This window comes from Lactuca serriola, chromosome 6 (genome assembly GCF_051521515.1).
Source record: "Lactuca serriola cultivar US96UC23 chromosome 6, Lser_US96UC23_V15, whole genome shotgun sequence".
NCBI lineage: Eukaryota > Viridiplantae > Streptophyta > Magnoliopsida > Asterales > Asteraceae > Lactuca > Lactuca serriola.
In genome coordinates this window covers 126,262,266-126,279,326 of record NC_136413.1, presented here as the reverse complement: position 1 = coordinate 126,279,326, position 17,061 = coordinate 126,262,266, and the positions used below count along the sequence as shown (strand labels likewise).

At 33.8% G+C, this 17,061-nt stretch overlaps 2 protein-coding genes across 3 annotated transcripts; one reads left to right on the top strand and one right to left on the bottom strand.

Moving 5' to 3' along the window:
- The first annotated feature begins 794 nt into the window (after window positions 1-794).
- On the top strand, window positions 795-5,810 carry LOC145056769 (phosphomevalonate kinase, peroxisomal-like). 2 transcript variants are annotated; one of them, XM_079004490.1, is made up of 11 exons: window positions 795-948; window positions 1,306-1,339; window positions 1,429-1,579; window positions 1,684-1,778; window positions 1,893-2,002; window positions 2,103-2,155; window positions 2,380-2,745; window positions 3,724-3,828; window positions 3,967-4,194; window positions 4,271-4,393; window positions 5,387-5,810. In XM_079004490.1, the coding sequence occupies exons 2-11, from the start codon at window positions 1,332-1,334 to the stop codon at window positions 5,651-5,653; spliced, it is 1,506 nt and encodes a 501-aa protein (XP_078860616.1). In that variant the 5' UTR covers window positions 795-948; window positions 1,306-1,331; the 3' UTR covers window positions 5,654-5,810. The 2 variants fall into 2 exon arrangements, with proteins under 2 accessions (XP_078860616.1, XP_078860617.1); XM_079004491.1 differs by having other exon boundaries at window positions 806-948; window positions 1,311-1,339.
- Window positions 5,811-6,085: 275 nt separating this feature from the next.
- Window positions 6,086-8,118, bottom strand: LOC145056768 (Tetratricopeptide repeat (TPR)-like superfamily protein). The gene has a single exon (XM_079004489.1). It carries the CDS (start codon window positions 7,956-7,958, stop codon window positions 6,132-6,134), a length of 1,827 nt encoding a protein of 608 aa, XP_078860615.1. The 5' UTR covers window positions 7,959-8,118; the 3' UTR covers window positions 6,086-6,131.
- Between the last annotated feature and the right edge of the window lie 8,943 nt (window positions 8,119-17,061).

Here is a 17,061-nt window from a genome sequence, read left to right as displayed (position 1 = left end):
GTTTGTCCATGCTTTGTGTACACTTTTATGAGTTTGTTATGAGTAACATACTGTAAGAGATTACACACATCATCACCTAATGATCGTAGTCCAAAATCAAAACCCTCATTAGGCGAACATTGATGGTAATACATGATTTCAATACCATCATACCCTAATTCTCTCATCATCAAGTTTAGTTCATGCATAGAAAATTCATCAATGTCGATAACATCAAAGTTCCTAACTTGCCCATAAGTGTACCCGATATTACTCCCTCTGTGATGAAGTTCAATAGAGAATATGTTGGGGTAACCAGCTTCAAAACAGAAAGGGACGATTGTTAGAATTTTTCAAAGTTTGAAACATGAACATCAAATACAGAGCATCTTACCATACACTTCCTAAATGTTAACATTTTCTCCAAGATTTATGAGTCCCTACATTTTCAATAGCATGGACGATAATCGAAGCTCGAGCAATGGTTAGGGTTTTTACGTCTCGATTGATGAAGCAGGCGTGAAAGAAGACGAAGGAGTGAAGTACGTCTGGATCATTATTGCTAATCTAGACTTATTAATTCAAATGGTGTAAACAGAGGCTGGGAAGCAAAAAAAACAAAATGCCCTCACATGGAGGGCACGTGATGGTGCTAACGGTTCCAAGAAAACGGACACATACATAATGGACTAAAAAACGGAAAAAGCTTGATTTTGTATCTTCCATACAAGTTGAAAAGTTTTTAGACTCTATCCATAATTATTTGAATACCACAAGGACCAATATCACATTTCTTAAAAATGTTTGATTTGGTTAGAGATCGAAACACGAAGCCCAAACACACGGTAAACCCATTTGGATCATTCGCCTCCGAAAGACCGCCATAGCAGACTTCTTCCCAAACTTCGAAGCTTCAACAGTGACTACGTACTACTGTCTCATTTCCCTACTATCGAACTGCTTTTCTAGGTAAATACTCCATCTCTTCTCTGTGCAATCGCGGGTCACTTACTCTCATCAGTAGTAATCACAAAATTTACGAAGTTCGTGATCGCTTTTGAAACTATTTGAAGATCCAGAATAGTTCACACAGCTTCTTAGTTCTAATCACTTCTGGATGGAAAATCGATACAGATTTTGAACTTATTTACAGAAAAAAAAAATACCCACTCGTTTGAACTAATTGAAAACAAGTCCTCCATGTCGGTTTTGCATTCGAAAATTTCTGGATTCACTAAACACATGAAAATCCGTAATCATATGTCTTCCCATTGTCGTGTGCATCTGTGATTTCAATTTATCTGACTAAACTCTCATTTGTAACAGCTCAGATTGAGAACATTCAAGACGTAATGGCAGTGTAAGTCTTGTATCTCTACTTGAAATTGTTAACTTCAGCAATTGTAATCCGAATCCATATTTGACCAAATTTCCACTTCTTTTTCTCAGAATTGCATCTGCTCCAGGGAAGGTTCTGATCACAGGAGGTTACCTAGTTTTGGAGAGGCCAAATGCCGGGATTGTACTAAGTACAAATGCTCGTTTTTATGCAATTGTAAAGCCAATTTATGATGAACTAACGCCAAACAGTTGCCTTTGGGTATGTATTTTCCCCTTGAACTCTAAGATCCTACATTCAACTTTCACATTTCTTCTATAATCCCACTCAATCTAACAAAACAATGATGATTTTTCATCTTTCAGTCATGGACAGATTTGAAGTTAACTTCTCCTCAAATGGGCAGAGAAGCTATCTACAAAATGTCACTAAAGCATTTTACTCTTCAATGCACTTCCAGGCATGTATATTATCCATCAAATACCTTAATTGGAGTATAATTTAAGCATATATATATTAGGAATCTTTGTGGATCAATATGCATCATCAACAAGTTTTGGTATGTATTTCTCAGTGAATCAAGGAACCCTTTTGTGGAATATGCAGTGCAATATGCTGTAGCAGCAGCATATGCAACATTTGGTAATGACAAGAAGGATGCACTTCAAAAACTGCTTCTGAAAGGTAATTTTTGATGCTCTAGTTGTTATTAACTTATTATTTCATATTAAGTGGTGTTTTTTCTTTTTGAGGATTTATGTGTAACATGCTATTATATGTACAGGTTTTGATATTACAATTTTAGGTGGCAATGACTTTTATTCCTATCGCAATGAGGTGCTCTTCCTTTTATACTGTATACAAATCAACCATGATGATGGAATGGAATGACTCATTCCATTCCATTCCTATTCTTTTGTCATTCCGTTACATCCAACCAAACTATCTCTACAAATCTGATCAGCTAATATCTTTTAACATTGTATTTGTATTACCAATTGAAGATCTAACATTTTTTTTTTCTGTAAAAATAAAATATTGTTTTGTGACTTAATATACAGATTGAAGCACGTGGGCTTCCACTAACCCCGGAATCACTGGCATCTCTACCACCTTTTTCTTCAATTACTTTGAATTCTTCAAGTGGAGAAAGTTGTAAGCCTGAAGTTGCAAAAACTGGGTTGGGATCTTCTGCAGCCATGACCACAGCAGTGGTTGCTGCTTTACTTAATTACCTTGGAGTTGTTAATCTTTCATCTTCTAGTGGGGCCCAATATCAAGAAAATCTTGATGTGGTGCATATTATAGCCCAAATGGCACACTGTATTGCTCAAGGAAAAGTTGGGAGTGGATTTGATGTTAGTTCAGCTGTTTATGGAAGTCATCGTTATGTAAGATTTTCACCACAAGTTATCTCTTCTGCTCAGGTTCTCTCTCTCTCTCTCTCTCTCTCTCTCTCTCTCTCTCTTTAAGAAAGTGTTTGGGATGATGGAATGGGAGAAGGATTGGAATGTGTTTGTTTTGCATTATGGAATGAAATGGACGATTGGAGGAATGTGATTCCATTCCATGGTAGAATGGAATGGGAATTCTTGGAGGAATGTGATTCCATTCCATTTTGTTAATTTTCATTCGTTAACTAGAAGTAGTGTTTTTTATTCATTCTAGTATGGAATGGGATGAAAAAAGATACAATATAATTATAACCTGCTGTCATTTATGTAATTTATAATGATACAAAAAAATATGATGGTTTTAGTTGGACTACTATTTGATTTGAAGAAAAACTATGAAATATATTTTTATTTGTGCAATAATGAATGTTATTATAATCTATTGTCTCATTTATGAAATTACAATATAACATGTTCTTGTTTGTGTAATAATGAATGGCACAAAAATTCTCATGACTGTAATTAAGTTACATTTTTTTTTAAAATAACTGAAAATAATATTTATATTTGTGATTTTTTGCATTTAGGTTATATTTTTCATAATGAAAAATTGCAGTTTCACCCTTTTTATATGTAAATTTACAATGAATTTTTTTTCATGATTATAATTAAATTACAGTTTTTAAACAACTAAAAATCATATTTATATGTATTATAATGAGATTATTATGTTTTATTATTAAATAAAAGTTCATTACTTAATAATTACAATAATTTTTAGGGTATATAGTAAAGTTATATATTGTATTTACATATACCATAAAAAAATCATATGAAGATCTATTTCATTACTCAAAACAAACCCTTATGATATGAGATTCTGTATTTCTATGAAAATCAAACATGTTTTTAATATAACATTATATATATATATATATATATATATATATATATATATATATATAAACTAAAAAACTAAAAACAAAATTCATTATCTTTTTTGAGTTTCAGAGTGTAATCAGAGCCCTACCACTAGAAGAAGTTGTGTCTGATGTCTTAAAGGGAAAATGGGATCATGAAAAGACCAAATTCTCCTTGCCACCATTAATGAATCTGGTAAATAACTTAAGCTATTTCATGATTACATAACTATATATATATATATATATATATATATATATATATATATATATATATATATATATATAACTTTTTTTAAAAGTCAAAACAATAAAATTTTAACCATATTTACAGTTACTAGGTGAGCCAGGAACTGGAGGATCATCAACTCCATCAATGGTTGGTGCTGTAAAAAAATGGCAGAAAGCTGATCCTCAAAACTCATCAAATACATGGAAACAATTGTCAGAAGCAAATACAACACTTGAAGCACAATTAAATCTTCTAAGCAAATTCGCAGAAGAATACTGGGAAATTTATAAAGGTGTTATTTACAACTGCAGCATGTATCAATCAGAAAAGGTACTTCATATTTCATAAATTTTTGTAATTGTCTTTTTTTTTTTTAAAACAAATTTGATCTCATAATGTTTTATAGTGGAGAGAGCAAGCAAGTGAAACGATAAGTCAAGAAATTGTGAAAACATTATTTGGAGCTCGGGATGCCATGCTTAACATCAGGTTTCACATGAGGGAGATGGGGAAGGCTGCAGGAATACCTGTAAATTCTCATTTTTATATTTTAAATATTAACGAATTCTATTTAATATAAAATATAAATATACCATGTTACTTCATGTACTTTTTCATCCGACAACAGAACAGGTTGTACTGCGTTTGACATGCATGAGTGGGACAAAAAAATATTGCAATTTTTTTGTCTCATCCTAATAAGTGAAACAAGGAGGGACGTAGACTCGCTCTCGATCTCTCGTTCGTGAAAAAGACGTAAATGACCTCATCATCAAAAATAGCCCTGGAAAGCGTGTCCAGGTCCTGTCCTGTGAATATGCACATGTGAATATGCACAAGACAGTGTTGGACAAACTTTCTAGGACTATTTTTGATAATGAGGATGATGAGAGCATTTATGTCTTTTGCACAAACGAGAGATCGAGAGCGAGTCTACGCCCCACCTTGTTTCACTTATTAGGGCGGGAGAAAAAAATTGCAATTTTTGTCCCACTGACATCAATCTCAGCGTCAGTCAAATGCATGCCAAACGCAGTACAACCTGTTATGTCCTAATACAAACACCCTTTGTATTCTCGAATTCTTAGGTTATGTCTGGCGTGCTAGCTAAAAAGCTAGCGGATAACTAAAAAGCTAGTTGTTAAATAAAAAATGCGTTTGGTAAAATTAGCTGAAATATATAAAAGGATATTTTAAATGAATGTGTTTCTATAATTAATTAGGGGTATTTTTGGAAAATTTTAAAAAGCTCTCAAAAAGCTAGTCTAAGTAGCTTTTTAAAAAGCTAGCTTATAAGCTACTTTTTGGCTTACCAAACACGACAACATAAAAAAAACTCAAAAAATAAGCTATCTTTTCAACTAGCTGTGGCGTGCCAAACATAGCCTTAATCTCTTGCTTTCCAATTTCATTAGAAAAACTAAGTGGCACACGAGATAGACTAATCGCAAGAGTCATCCCGTCCTTTGCTACGTGCTACATACATAAGAGATGGGCCTAAAAACTGCTTTTGGTTTTACAGATAGAACCGGAATCACAAACTCAACTTTTGGACGCGACAATGAACATGCCCGGAGTTTTGTTGGCAGGAGTTCCTGGAGCCGGAGGTTTCGATGCGGTATTTGCAGTTACGTTAGGAGATTCCGGCCAACACCTTTCTAAAGCGTGGAGTTCACACAATGTTTTAGCTTTGCTAGTGAGAGAAGACCCTCGTGGTGTTTCTTTAGAGAATGCTGATCCTCGAACCAATCAAATCACATCCGGTATTTCTTCTATTAGTATCGTGTGATATTGTATTTTTAATTTCATGATTACTTTATTTAGATGGAATACATGATCACATTGTTTTCGGAGTATTATAGGAATAAAGTCGGTGTTTATTGTTGTATTTTTCTTCGAATGTTGTAATACGTAAATTAAATTGATGAGTTATGAACTTTGTAGCATTCTACTTTCGTATTTTCCTATTACAACAGTGTACTAAAAATAAACCTAATAATAGCAATGTCATCCAAATACGTAACTACTTTCACCAAGTATAATGTCCAAACAAAAAAGTTATGATTGGTTAGATTTTTCAAAGTATTTTTAAGAAAAAACTTTGAAACCGCAATACAACGATTGGGTATTTTTTTCAAAGTAAAATGCTTTAATAAAAGAAAATGAAAGCATAACCATGTAATAGAAAGAAATATGAATATGATGCTACAATACACAAAAATAAACAAAGTTATGTTGCTATTTCTTGCATTTACCTCTGAATCAACTTACCAATAATCTTTACAAGAACATACCCCATTTTCAAAACAATGAAACCTATTCCTATCCCTAACAACAATTCTTCTTTCATAGATCAATGAAATCATTTTTGTATAAACGTGACAATCCTTACACATTCTCATGTTTCTAACAATCCTAATTGATGAACTTTTTGATGTATGAATCAACCCAAAAGCAATTGCCAACTTTTGACTATGTCTACTTAATCTTTCCCTCTTTTCATCTTCATCAACATCAAGAAAAACTTCTGATAAATCTGGTAAATACCCTTCAAATCTCAACTGCCATTGCATTTGGTAAAGCATATCACTTACCCCTTCACATTTAGCCCACAATGTATCATTTGAAACAAACTTATAAACCTTTCTTTTTACCTCAACAAAGCTAAAACCATGAGTTTTTACCAACGGATTTACCAATGCCCTTCGAGTCAAACTCACAAGCTCCCATCTTTGACTTTTTGCGTATATATTCGATAACATAGCGTACACACCATTCGTTTGTTGTGGATTCAATTCTAGTAGCTTTTTTGCAACCTTTTCTCCCAATTCAAGATCTTTATGAACCCAACAAGCTCCAAGAAGACTATACCAAACCACCTCATTTGCTTCCATTGGCATTTTCTTTATGAATTCGAAAGCTTCTGTCACTTTTCCCATTTTACCCATGGCATCCACTAAACACCCATAGTGTTCAATTGTCGGCTCTATCTTGTCTTCTTTCATCTTCTCAAAAAGGGTAAAACCGTCTTTTAAAAGTCCCGCGTGACTACACGCTGTCAAGACACTAATGTAAACAACCCCGTCGGGTTCGAATCCTTTTTCGCGCATTTCCGAAAATACCCTCAAAGCTTCGATGCCATAACCATGAAACGCCAACCCCGAAATCATGACACTATAAGGCCATTCGTTCTTCATCTTCATTCTTTCAAATATGGACAACCCGGTTTCCAAAGATCCACATTTTAAGTATAAATCTAGTAAAGTAGTCTCGATAATCACATTTAATCCACTTAAGTTTCTTATCAAAAACCCATGTATAGATCTTCCTAAATCTAAGGCATTTAGATTAATACAAGAAGATAAAACACTAACTAAAACACTCTCTTCACCTCTCCAATCTTTTCGACTACTTAACTCCCTAAACATATCAAGACACTCACGCCACATTTCCTTACTCACGTGGGCCCCAATAATTGCACTCCAAGTAGCCGAACTTTTATCCAAATCATCCATTTGGTTAAAAAGGGTACACGATTTCGTTATTTCGCGACACTTTCCGTACATATTTATCAAACTGTTTTGCACGAAGATATCATCTTGAAGTCCAATCTTGAAAACATGCCCATGAAGTTGCATTCCTTCTTCAAGTCTTTGTAGATAAGAACACCCTTTGAGAAGTGATGGGTATGTGAAGTTGTTTGGATGAATACCCATTTCAAGCATTCGATTATAAAAGATGATAGCTTCATCAAGATTTGTATCTTTAATGTGGCCTCTTATCATGGTGTTGAATTGAAACGAATTTGGGAAGTCGATTTGGTGGAAGATTGAGCATGCATAGTCCATGCTGCCGAAGTGAGAAAGGGCAGAAATGGAAATAAGATTGGATGTGCAAAAAGAGCTTGAAAGTAAGCCGAGTTTGAGGATTAGAGAATGAGATTGCTTTAAGTCTTCCATGCTCTTGCATTTTTTGAGAAGAAAGATGCATTCTTGTTCTCTTGAAGTGAAATCGATCGGTTTTTGGTGATGGTGATGGTGATGTTCTTGTGGGTGTGGTAAGAATAAATTTTGGTGGATTGATGTCCCAACCATTAATGGGTGTTGTGTGTGTGTATGTGTATGTATGTGTGTTTTTGGGTAGTGTGGGTAGAGAAAGAGAGATTTGCTAGTTGTTGATGGGTGTTTTCTAGTTTTTCTTGGAGGGAGAGAATCTGATCCATAAGTTATGGAGAGAAAGTTTGAGCCAAAGAAAGTATGCAGGGGGCATTATCATGTAGCTAATGGATATCGGATAGGATAATGCTTTTGAAGTGGGGTCTACATGGATAGAGCTCATTTTGTTGTTTGTATAAATGTTATAAAGTTATTTCGGAGATAGTGTGATAGATAGGGGTGTGTATGGGGCGGTTTGGTTCGGTTATTGGTTATAACCGAACCATAACCATTATATTTGGTTAATGGATTTTGGTAGCCATCGGATATGGTTAAGATTGGTTATGGTTAATGATTTTTATCGGTTAACGGTTTTGGTTAATGGTTAATATTGGTTAACCATAATGTTCAAAATAATATAAACGACGAAAGTATATTGACATAAAAAATGAAAATAGAATACCAAAAAGTCATCAACGCCAATGTTTGTAATCTAACTTATAGTAATAGAATAAAATGTATACCTTTAATACTTAGAGTGAGATAACACATAGTCATAATTAAAATAAAAAACATTCAATAAAAATATGAAACATTAAAAAATTTGACATTAATAATTTCATATATTGATAATTGATATTAATATTAAAATAAAGTCAAACATTCATATACTTAGAGTGAGATAACACATAGTTATAATCAAAATAAAAAACATTCAATAAAAATATAAAACATTAAAAAATTTGACATTAATAATTTCATATATTGATAATTGATATTAGGGTAAATTACACCAATCGTCCCTCGTGCACATGCCAGAAAGCACGTTTGGTCCCTATTTATAAAAATTAACTCGGACCGTCCCTGAGTTTCTTTTTTTCTTGCGTGCTTGGTCCCTATTGACATGAAATGACTATTTTACCCTTAGTAATTTCTTTTTCATTTTCTTTTATTTATTTATCAGTTTTAAATTTAAGAAATAAAAAATAAATCAAATATCCCCTCTTCTCTTCCATTTCCCCATCTCTGCAACAAGGTTCTCCACAAATAACCCACCACCACCTATCACCGCTTGCACCTTCGACACCACCACCTGTCATCGTCATCTCCTCCGGCACCACCACCTATCACCTTCATCTCCTCCGGCATAACCATCTATCACCTCCAATACCTCCTTACACTAAAACATAATCTGAAAACTTTACACCTGTCGAAAATCAATATGAACACAGGTGAAGAAGGAGATCGGTCTTAGCATCATCGATCTCGAAACCATCACCTATCACCTTCATCTCCACGACTCATATGTCTGTTTGAAATCCTAAGAGGTGGCGGTGATGGTGTTACTGAAAGCTAGATATGTCACCACATTTCATTTGCACTTCCGGCGACGCCTGAAGTACCACCCTTCATCTACACTCCGGCCAAACCCTTCTTCTCCGCACCACTGTCACTGTGATCTCCCTCACCCTCACCGATACAAAAGGAACACCAAATCTGCTATTTTCTGCCTTCATCTTTGATTTTAAACCCTAGTTCCACCTCCACCTCAGTTCCAAACCCTAGATCTGATGTACGTTTCGCTGGAGTATTACCTGAGGTTTTCGTGTCGAATTTGTTAGGGAGGAACAAATTTTATTCAGTTTACAAAGGGGTTTTGTGGGACAGATAAGTTGTGGAAGTGTACGAGTGTGAAGAGTTGCAAGGCTGAGGAAGGTAAGTTTCTGGTGGTTTTGTAGTCTCCCTGTGGTGGTTCAGGCCGTGGTGGTGTTAAATTTCATTGATGGTGGTGATTAAGTGTTTTTCAAACAATAGACAGAAAGAGAGGGTTCACCGGAGATGGTGATGGATGCAGAGAGGGTTCATCGGAGAGATTATCCACCGGTGGTGGCTTAAGGATGAATGGTTGTATGGTTTTTTAAAAACTTTAGAGAAGAAAGACAGTAATGGGAAGGTGGGTTGGGTGGGGAGATGGGTTTGGATATGAAGTGGGACCATATTTTTTTTTCTTTTTATTTTTTAATTAATAATAATAACAATAACATAAATTTAATTATAAAAAATACATAAAGGGCATTATGGTCATTTCAAATATGGGTAAGGACTAAAGTCACGATAAAGTCGCATATTAGGGACGAAGCATGCACATTTACAACAAACGAGGGATGATCCGAGTTAATTTTCAAAAATAGGGACTAAACGTGTTTTTCGACACTTGGACGAGGGACGATTGGTGTAATTTACCCTTGATATTAATATTAAAATAAAGTCAAACATTCATACACGTTCAATACGGTTAAATCAAAACTATAAAATAAAAGAGCCAAACATTCATATTATGTGTTATTGGATAAAAAAACCAATCACTCATATACATTCAATGTGATTAAGTCGAAAACAGTAAATAAAAAAAGTCAAAAAATTAAAAAAAAAAATACATTCTTAATATATCACAGTAAAAAAAGTCAAAAAATTCAAAAAAAATACATTCTTAATATATCACAAAGTACCGACGAACCAAAAACGTAACTTACCTAGAAGTCTTGATTATAAAGTCAAAAAAATCCTTCGAATAGGACTATAAAGTCCAAACAATCTTTGATTAGGATTAACGGTGTGAGAAACCTTCGATTATGATTATGAGTGTGAAGATTAAACTAATTGTGAATAATGTTTACAAATTATAGAACTAGCCGATTAGGAATTACAACATTAATCAATAATCTAACTCAATGCATGATTGGAAGACTGTGTGTGTCTGTGTGACCAGCATTTGATGGTTTGATTGCTCGTCCGTCTTCTGATAAGTGAGGATTAATAGATTATATTTTCAAAATTTTAATGGATCTTAAATAAGTTTGACTATATGATTTTATATATATAATATATAATTTTTATATATTAAAATATAAAGATAGCGGTTCGGTTAATAACGGTTTGGTTAACCTATAAAACCATAACTGAACCGTTAGTTATCGGTTTAAAAAAAATTAGAAACCGAACCAACGGTTTTTAAATGGTTCGGTTATTATGGTTCGGTTATATCGGTTAATTTGGTTTTGGTTCGGTTTTTCGGTTATTATGCTCACCCCTAGTGATAGATCGAGAAAGGAAGTTTATATCTTAAGCGAAAACTTTTTTTTTTTTGGGTTTTTGTTTTTATTATTTGTTGTAAATAATTGATAATGATACAAATAATTGGTACATTTATAAAAGTTAATATCGCTAGGTACACATGTGAAAAGTAAGATTTACACTATAAATATCATCTATTATAAAGAATGGGACACACCAATTTAAATACATTTTACAAGTGATTAAATTTTCTTCAAATCTTTTTTTTCTTATTTCTTAAAATTTTAGTTTAGTATTGTTAATCTTGTTTAAATTATGACTATAATAGTCATGTTACTTTTCATCCAAATCCTTAACATCGGAATTTCATCTACTTTTAAGTTTGTATGCAATGTTAGCTTTACTGCTTCTTTTTTGTGTAATATTTCTTAAATGGATTTTAATTTTAATTTTTTATTTTGTTTAAAATTTATAGTTAAAATATGTCCAACATTGCAAAGCTCGAGTTTGCAACACTTGAAGTAAGTGGGAAAAACTATGTGTTATGGATGATAAATGTAAAAATGCATCTTGAATCCATGGGAATCTCAAATGCTATATATGAATTTAATAATTGCTTGGCACAAGACAAGGTGAAACACAAGTTTTCCTTCGTAAACATATTGATGAAATGTTGAGATTTGAATATCTTGATGTTACTGATCCAAGTATTATCTGGAATCTTTTGAAAGAAAGATTTGATCATCAAAAGGAAGTTATACTTCCACATGCTAGAGATGAATGGAGAACACTGAGGTTTCAAGACTTCAAGAAGGTAAATGAATACAACTCAGCTTTATTCAGAATATGTTCACAACTTAAGTATTGTGGACAATAAGTTATTGATGAAGACATGTTGGAGAAAACTTATTCCACGTTTCATGCAAAAAAACATTAACTTGATGCAACCATATCGATTGCAAAAGTTCACAAGATGTTCTGAACAGAATGCATGCCTACTTATTGCAGAGCAAAACAATGAGCGCTTGATGAAAAACCTTGAATCTCGTCCAACGGGATCAATAAAACTTCCTGAAGCAAATGCTACAAATACCAATTCTCATCGAAACAATACACGTGGACGAGGGTGTGTTCGTGATCGAGGACAAGGTCGTGACTATTTTAATCAAAACCAAAGACAAAATCAGAACCATAATTCTAGTCGTGGACAAGGTAATAATCGTGGTCATAGCCAGAAAATGAATAATTATCAATCCTCACAAAAAACAATTTCCATACACAAGACAAGGACAAAGTGGAAAGGTATGATACTGGAATCTCACAAAAATCTGATGGTTCATGCTATAGATGAGGTAGCACAGGCCATTGGTCAAGGACCTGTCACACACTTGCACATCTTTGTCAACTTTATCAAGAATCCATTAAAGAAAAAGGAAAAGAAGCAAACCTCATTGATAACGTTGAATGTACTTCGCTAACTTTTGCTTATTTCTGCAATGATATGGAAGACACAAACTAAAAATTTCTATTATTGTTCCAGTAACCTATTTTTCTTTCATTTGTTTTTGATGTAATGTCTTTCTTACAATAACTGAACTTTCTTGATAATAATTATTATGATTATGTTTATTCACTTATTATTTCTTTCATATATGAAGTTTAATATGAGTCTAACTGGAGTACAACACCAAGAAAATGTTGGAGATCTTTGTATAGCAGATAGTGGTAGTACACATACTATTCTGAAATCAAAGAAATATTTTTTAAAATTAGTGCCAACAAAAACAATCATACATACAATATCGGGTCCTGCAGACTTGATAGATGGAACTAGAAAAGCTCATTTTATATTACTAAATGATACAAGCTATTATATAGAAAATGCCTTATTTTCTCCTAAGTCTAATAATAGAAACTTATTAAGTTTTAATGACATATATTTCAAAGGATATGACATAAAAACTGTGACCATTGAACATAAGAAATATATGTATATTTTAGACAAAAACCATGTGCTTGAAAAACTACCAACACTTGATCTGCATTATACATATATACATATGATTGAATCAAATATGGTAATAAAAGGAAAACATTGTGATCCTAGGACATTCAGTTTATGGCAGGATAGGTTAGGCCACCCAAGATTAACAATGATGTGAAGGATAACAAAGAACATGCATAGGCACCCATTGAAGGACCAAAAGTTCCCTAAATCCAACAACGTAAGGCCATGTACATCTTGTTCCCTTAGAAAGTTAATTATAAAACATTCTCCAATGAAAGTTGAAATGGAGTCACCTAGATTTCTAAAAAGAATTCAAGGTAATATATGTGGACCGATTCATCTACCATCTGGACCATTTAGATACTTTATGGTCTTAATAGCTGCATCCGGCAAATGGTCTCATATTTTCCTATTATCAACTCGTAATATAGAACTTGAAAAGTTTCTTTCTCAAATTATTAAATTAAGGGCACATTTCCCTGATTATACTATCAAAAGAGTGGGACTTGATAATGCTGGTGAATTTACTTCACAAGCATTTAATGACTATTATATGTCTGTAGGAATTATTGTTGAGCATCCAGTTGTTCATGTATACACACAAAATGGTTTAGCTAAATCACCGATTAAACGTCTCTAGCTAATAGTTAGATCATTGATAACGAGGTCGAAACTTCTTGTTACTGTTTGGGGCCATGAAATCTTACATGCTGGATCATTGATATGCATGAGACCAAGTTTATATCATGTATATTCTACCTTACAAGTTGCTTTTGGTCAAGAGCCAAATATATCCCACTTGAGAATTTTTACATGTGCATTATATGTGAAGGGTTTTGAGCATTCTAACACTCCTAAGGTATGCATGCAACCCTAGAAACCTTGGATCTATGTAGATGCAAACTTTCATTTTTCCAGGGTTTCATCCTAACTAGCATACCATGAAGTATATGTAATACAAAAATCTAGTAGAATGTCATACCTTTTTCTGTTGCTTGATTCCTTAAGCCTTTAAGAGCCTAGCACCCCAAGTGTGATACCTCAAATGCTTCACACAACACCACCAACAACTTGGAAGAAACTTGAGAAGAGATATACACTTAAAAACCGACTAGCACTTCTTACAAAGACTCTAGGTGCAATTTCATGAGCTATGAGGCTTCTTATATAGTGTGGCACAATTAGGGTTACACCATGCAAACCCTAATGTGCATGACTTTCCACATTCCTCATGCTCCATGGGTTTTAACCTCCATGGAGTATCCATGGGTCACCATATGGGTTTAGCCCAACATGAAAAACTATGGATCATAATCCCACTTTATAAGAATGAACGATTTACCAAATCAATCATCATCTATTTATTTGGTCTCCTCTGATCACAAAATTAATTGCAAACTAATTATTGATCAATACTAATTAAATAATATGATTTCATATTAACATATTAGAAGTTATAATACATTAATAAATCATAAATATCCTCTTCTCAAAAGTCCATCCTTACAAATTGTTTTGGTGCCATGCAACCCAAATGGACCATTCTATTCTCGAGTAAAGTACATACCAATTATAGTTATGAGCTTAGACACTAAATCCAAGAGTCTCCCACTTGAATAAATCTAATAACTATAATTGCAAGTACAACTAAAAACACCGACTAACAATCGTAGCTCTTAAAAGCCTCTGTCGAAACGAGACGCTCCATTTTAGATAAGTGATCATATAATCCTCTGTTCTCAAGATATCAGCCGGACAAATACATGGAACAATGTCATACTTATTTTCCAACAGTTTGTTTCTCGATTTCCGATTTGTTTGACATAGAACTTAATCGAACACATCAATTTAGTTCTGACCGGGCCCGATACATAGGTCAAAACAAAATCATAGAGGGGCCCAAGATATCACTTTTAATCCTCCAAGGACTAAAAGGAACAGATAAACTTCGACAGTATGTGCTTGTACTAGCTATTCATTGAATTATACACAACAACATGTTTTATAACATTGAGTTACCGATGCGTTTTCGTACTATCAATGTACAACCAACTCATAGTCGACAACTCATATATCTAGGTTTGAAGACTTATATGATATTTGATGGGTTTTAGGTAAAACAGATAAACTAGAAAACAATTCCTAAGTTCACATGCAACCTACTTTGGATCTATGTTTTATCTATTGAACATACAACTTTGAATTGCAAAACAAGAACCCTAGAGGAGAGAGGCTATAATCGAAATTTACAACCTAGGGTTTAGTAATTACATACCTTTCAATTGTTATAGTAAACAATTGATAATTCCCTTGATCTTGATCTTGATCTTCTTGGAAGCTTAGCACCACAAGTGTAATGCCTCTAATGGAATCACACCCAAACTAGCAAGAAGGAAAGTAGAGGAGAGAGGGGAGAGGGAGTATGCAAAATTTCGGCCCTTAGGGTTTCTTCAAAAGAAAGAGTGACCAAAACATGAACCAGGAGGCTCCTTATATAGCTGAGGGATCTAGGGTTTAGGGAAAACCCTAGTTATCCTTTGCTTAGGGCCTAAGAAAACCCAAGGGCCTTATCCAAGCCCCTATGGACGAAATTATTAGGGTTTCCCCTAAATATTTCGTCCACCCTTATCCAAGGGGGTTCTAGAGCCTTCCACTCAACTATTAGATAATTGCAAACTAGTCCCTGCACTCTATAATTAATTCTTTTAACCCCAAAATTAATTCTAATTAATTTCTGGCTAACAAGTAATTAAACAAAATGATTTCTTATTAATATATTAATCTTTTAACATATTAATAAATTCAGTTATATTAATTTATTAATCTATTAATAAATTAATATCTCTCCTTTCATAATTTCCTTGTCTGGTTGCTAGGTTTGAGGGCAACCCAAAAGGACTGTGCTGCTATGAATTCAAGTACATAGCAATTATAGTTATGGGCTTAGACACCTAATCCAACAGTCTCCCACTTGGATAAGTCTGTAACTATAATTGCTAGTATGCCTTCTAAATTTGACCAACAAATTGTAGCTTCCAAAAAGCTGCTGCTGAACTCTGACCCAGTCAGTTACGTGTCCTAAGATAAGTGATCATATAATCCTTCGTTCTGCTAGATATCCCTAGACAAAAGACATGGAATGCAATCAACCTCTTTGTCCAGAATCTATGTTTCCCAATTCCTGATTTGTGATGATGTAGGACTTCTAATTGAACACATCAATTTAGTCCTGGTTGGGCCCAGCACACAAGTCAACACCAAATCATCGAGGGGCCCATAGATATCGCTTTTCCTGTTAGGGCAAAAGGAACGAATAAACATTGACTCATATGCTTGTATCTTTTACTCATCAAACCATACATGATAATACGTTTTATAACACCAAGTTATTGATGCGTTTTCGTATCACCAATGCATAGCCGACTTGCAAATCACAACTCATATATCTCTGTTTCAAGATTATAAGATATTATCGTCTCAGTATTACTCTTGATGAATTCCATGAAGTAATACTCTGAGCGAGGGTTTATCCAATACTCAAATCTCAATTTCTGAGTACTCATGAACGTTGCAGCAAATCTATTGCCATGTCTATCCTTAGACAATCTACAATCCAGTTCATGACAGTCTTGATTCACTACTTACTTCCAAAAGTACGAGCGACTGTGGAGTTTGAATAATCTTATTATTCGGGAAGTCAAAACATGCAAAGTGAAACGCAATAATAATATTAATCCTATATGGCCCCAAAGCTTTTGAGCGTAAATAAAAACACTTTTATTTAAACACCATATTGATTACTCATTATTCATTGCTTATAGTTTCAGAAAATCAACTTATTACTTGAATTATAACCACAATTGTCCCATGCTCCAAGCATGCACACTTTGGTTTCCTATGGTCCATACTTTGTGAAATAAATCAATTGAAAAACCTTTCCAATGATGCTCGTTTCACAAT

Bases quoted from the DNA above. Each gene is read 5' to 3' on its own strand.
- LOC145056769 (XM_079004490.1), top strand. The intron at 3,829-3,966 runs GTAAATAACTTA...CCATATTTACAG, and splicing joins TGCCACCATTAATGAATCTG to TTACTAGGTGAGCCAGGAAC. The intron at 4,195-4,270 runs GTACTTCATATT...AATGTTTTATAG, and splicing joins GCATGTATCAATCAGAAAAG to TGGAGAGAGCAAGCAAGTGA.
- LOC145056768 (XM_079004489.1), bottom strand. From the start codon at position 7,958: ATGGTTGGGACATCAATCCACCAAAATTTATTCTTACCACACCCACAA.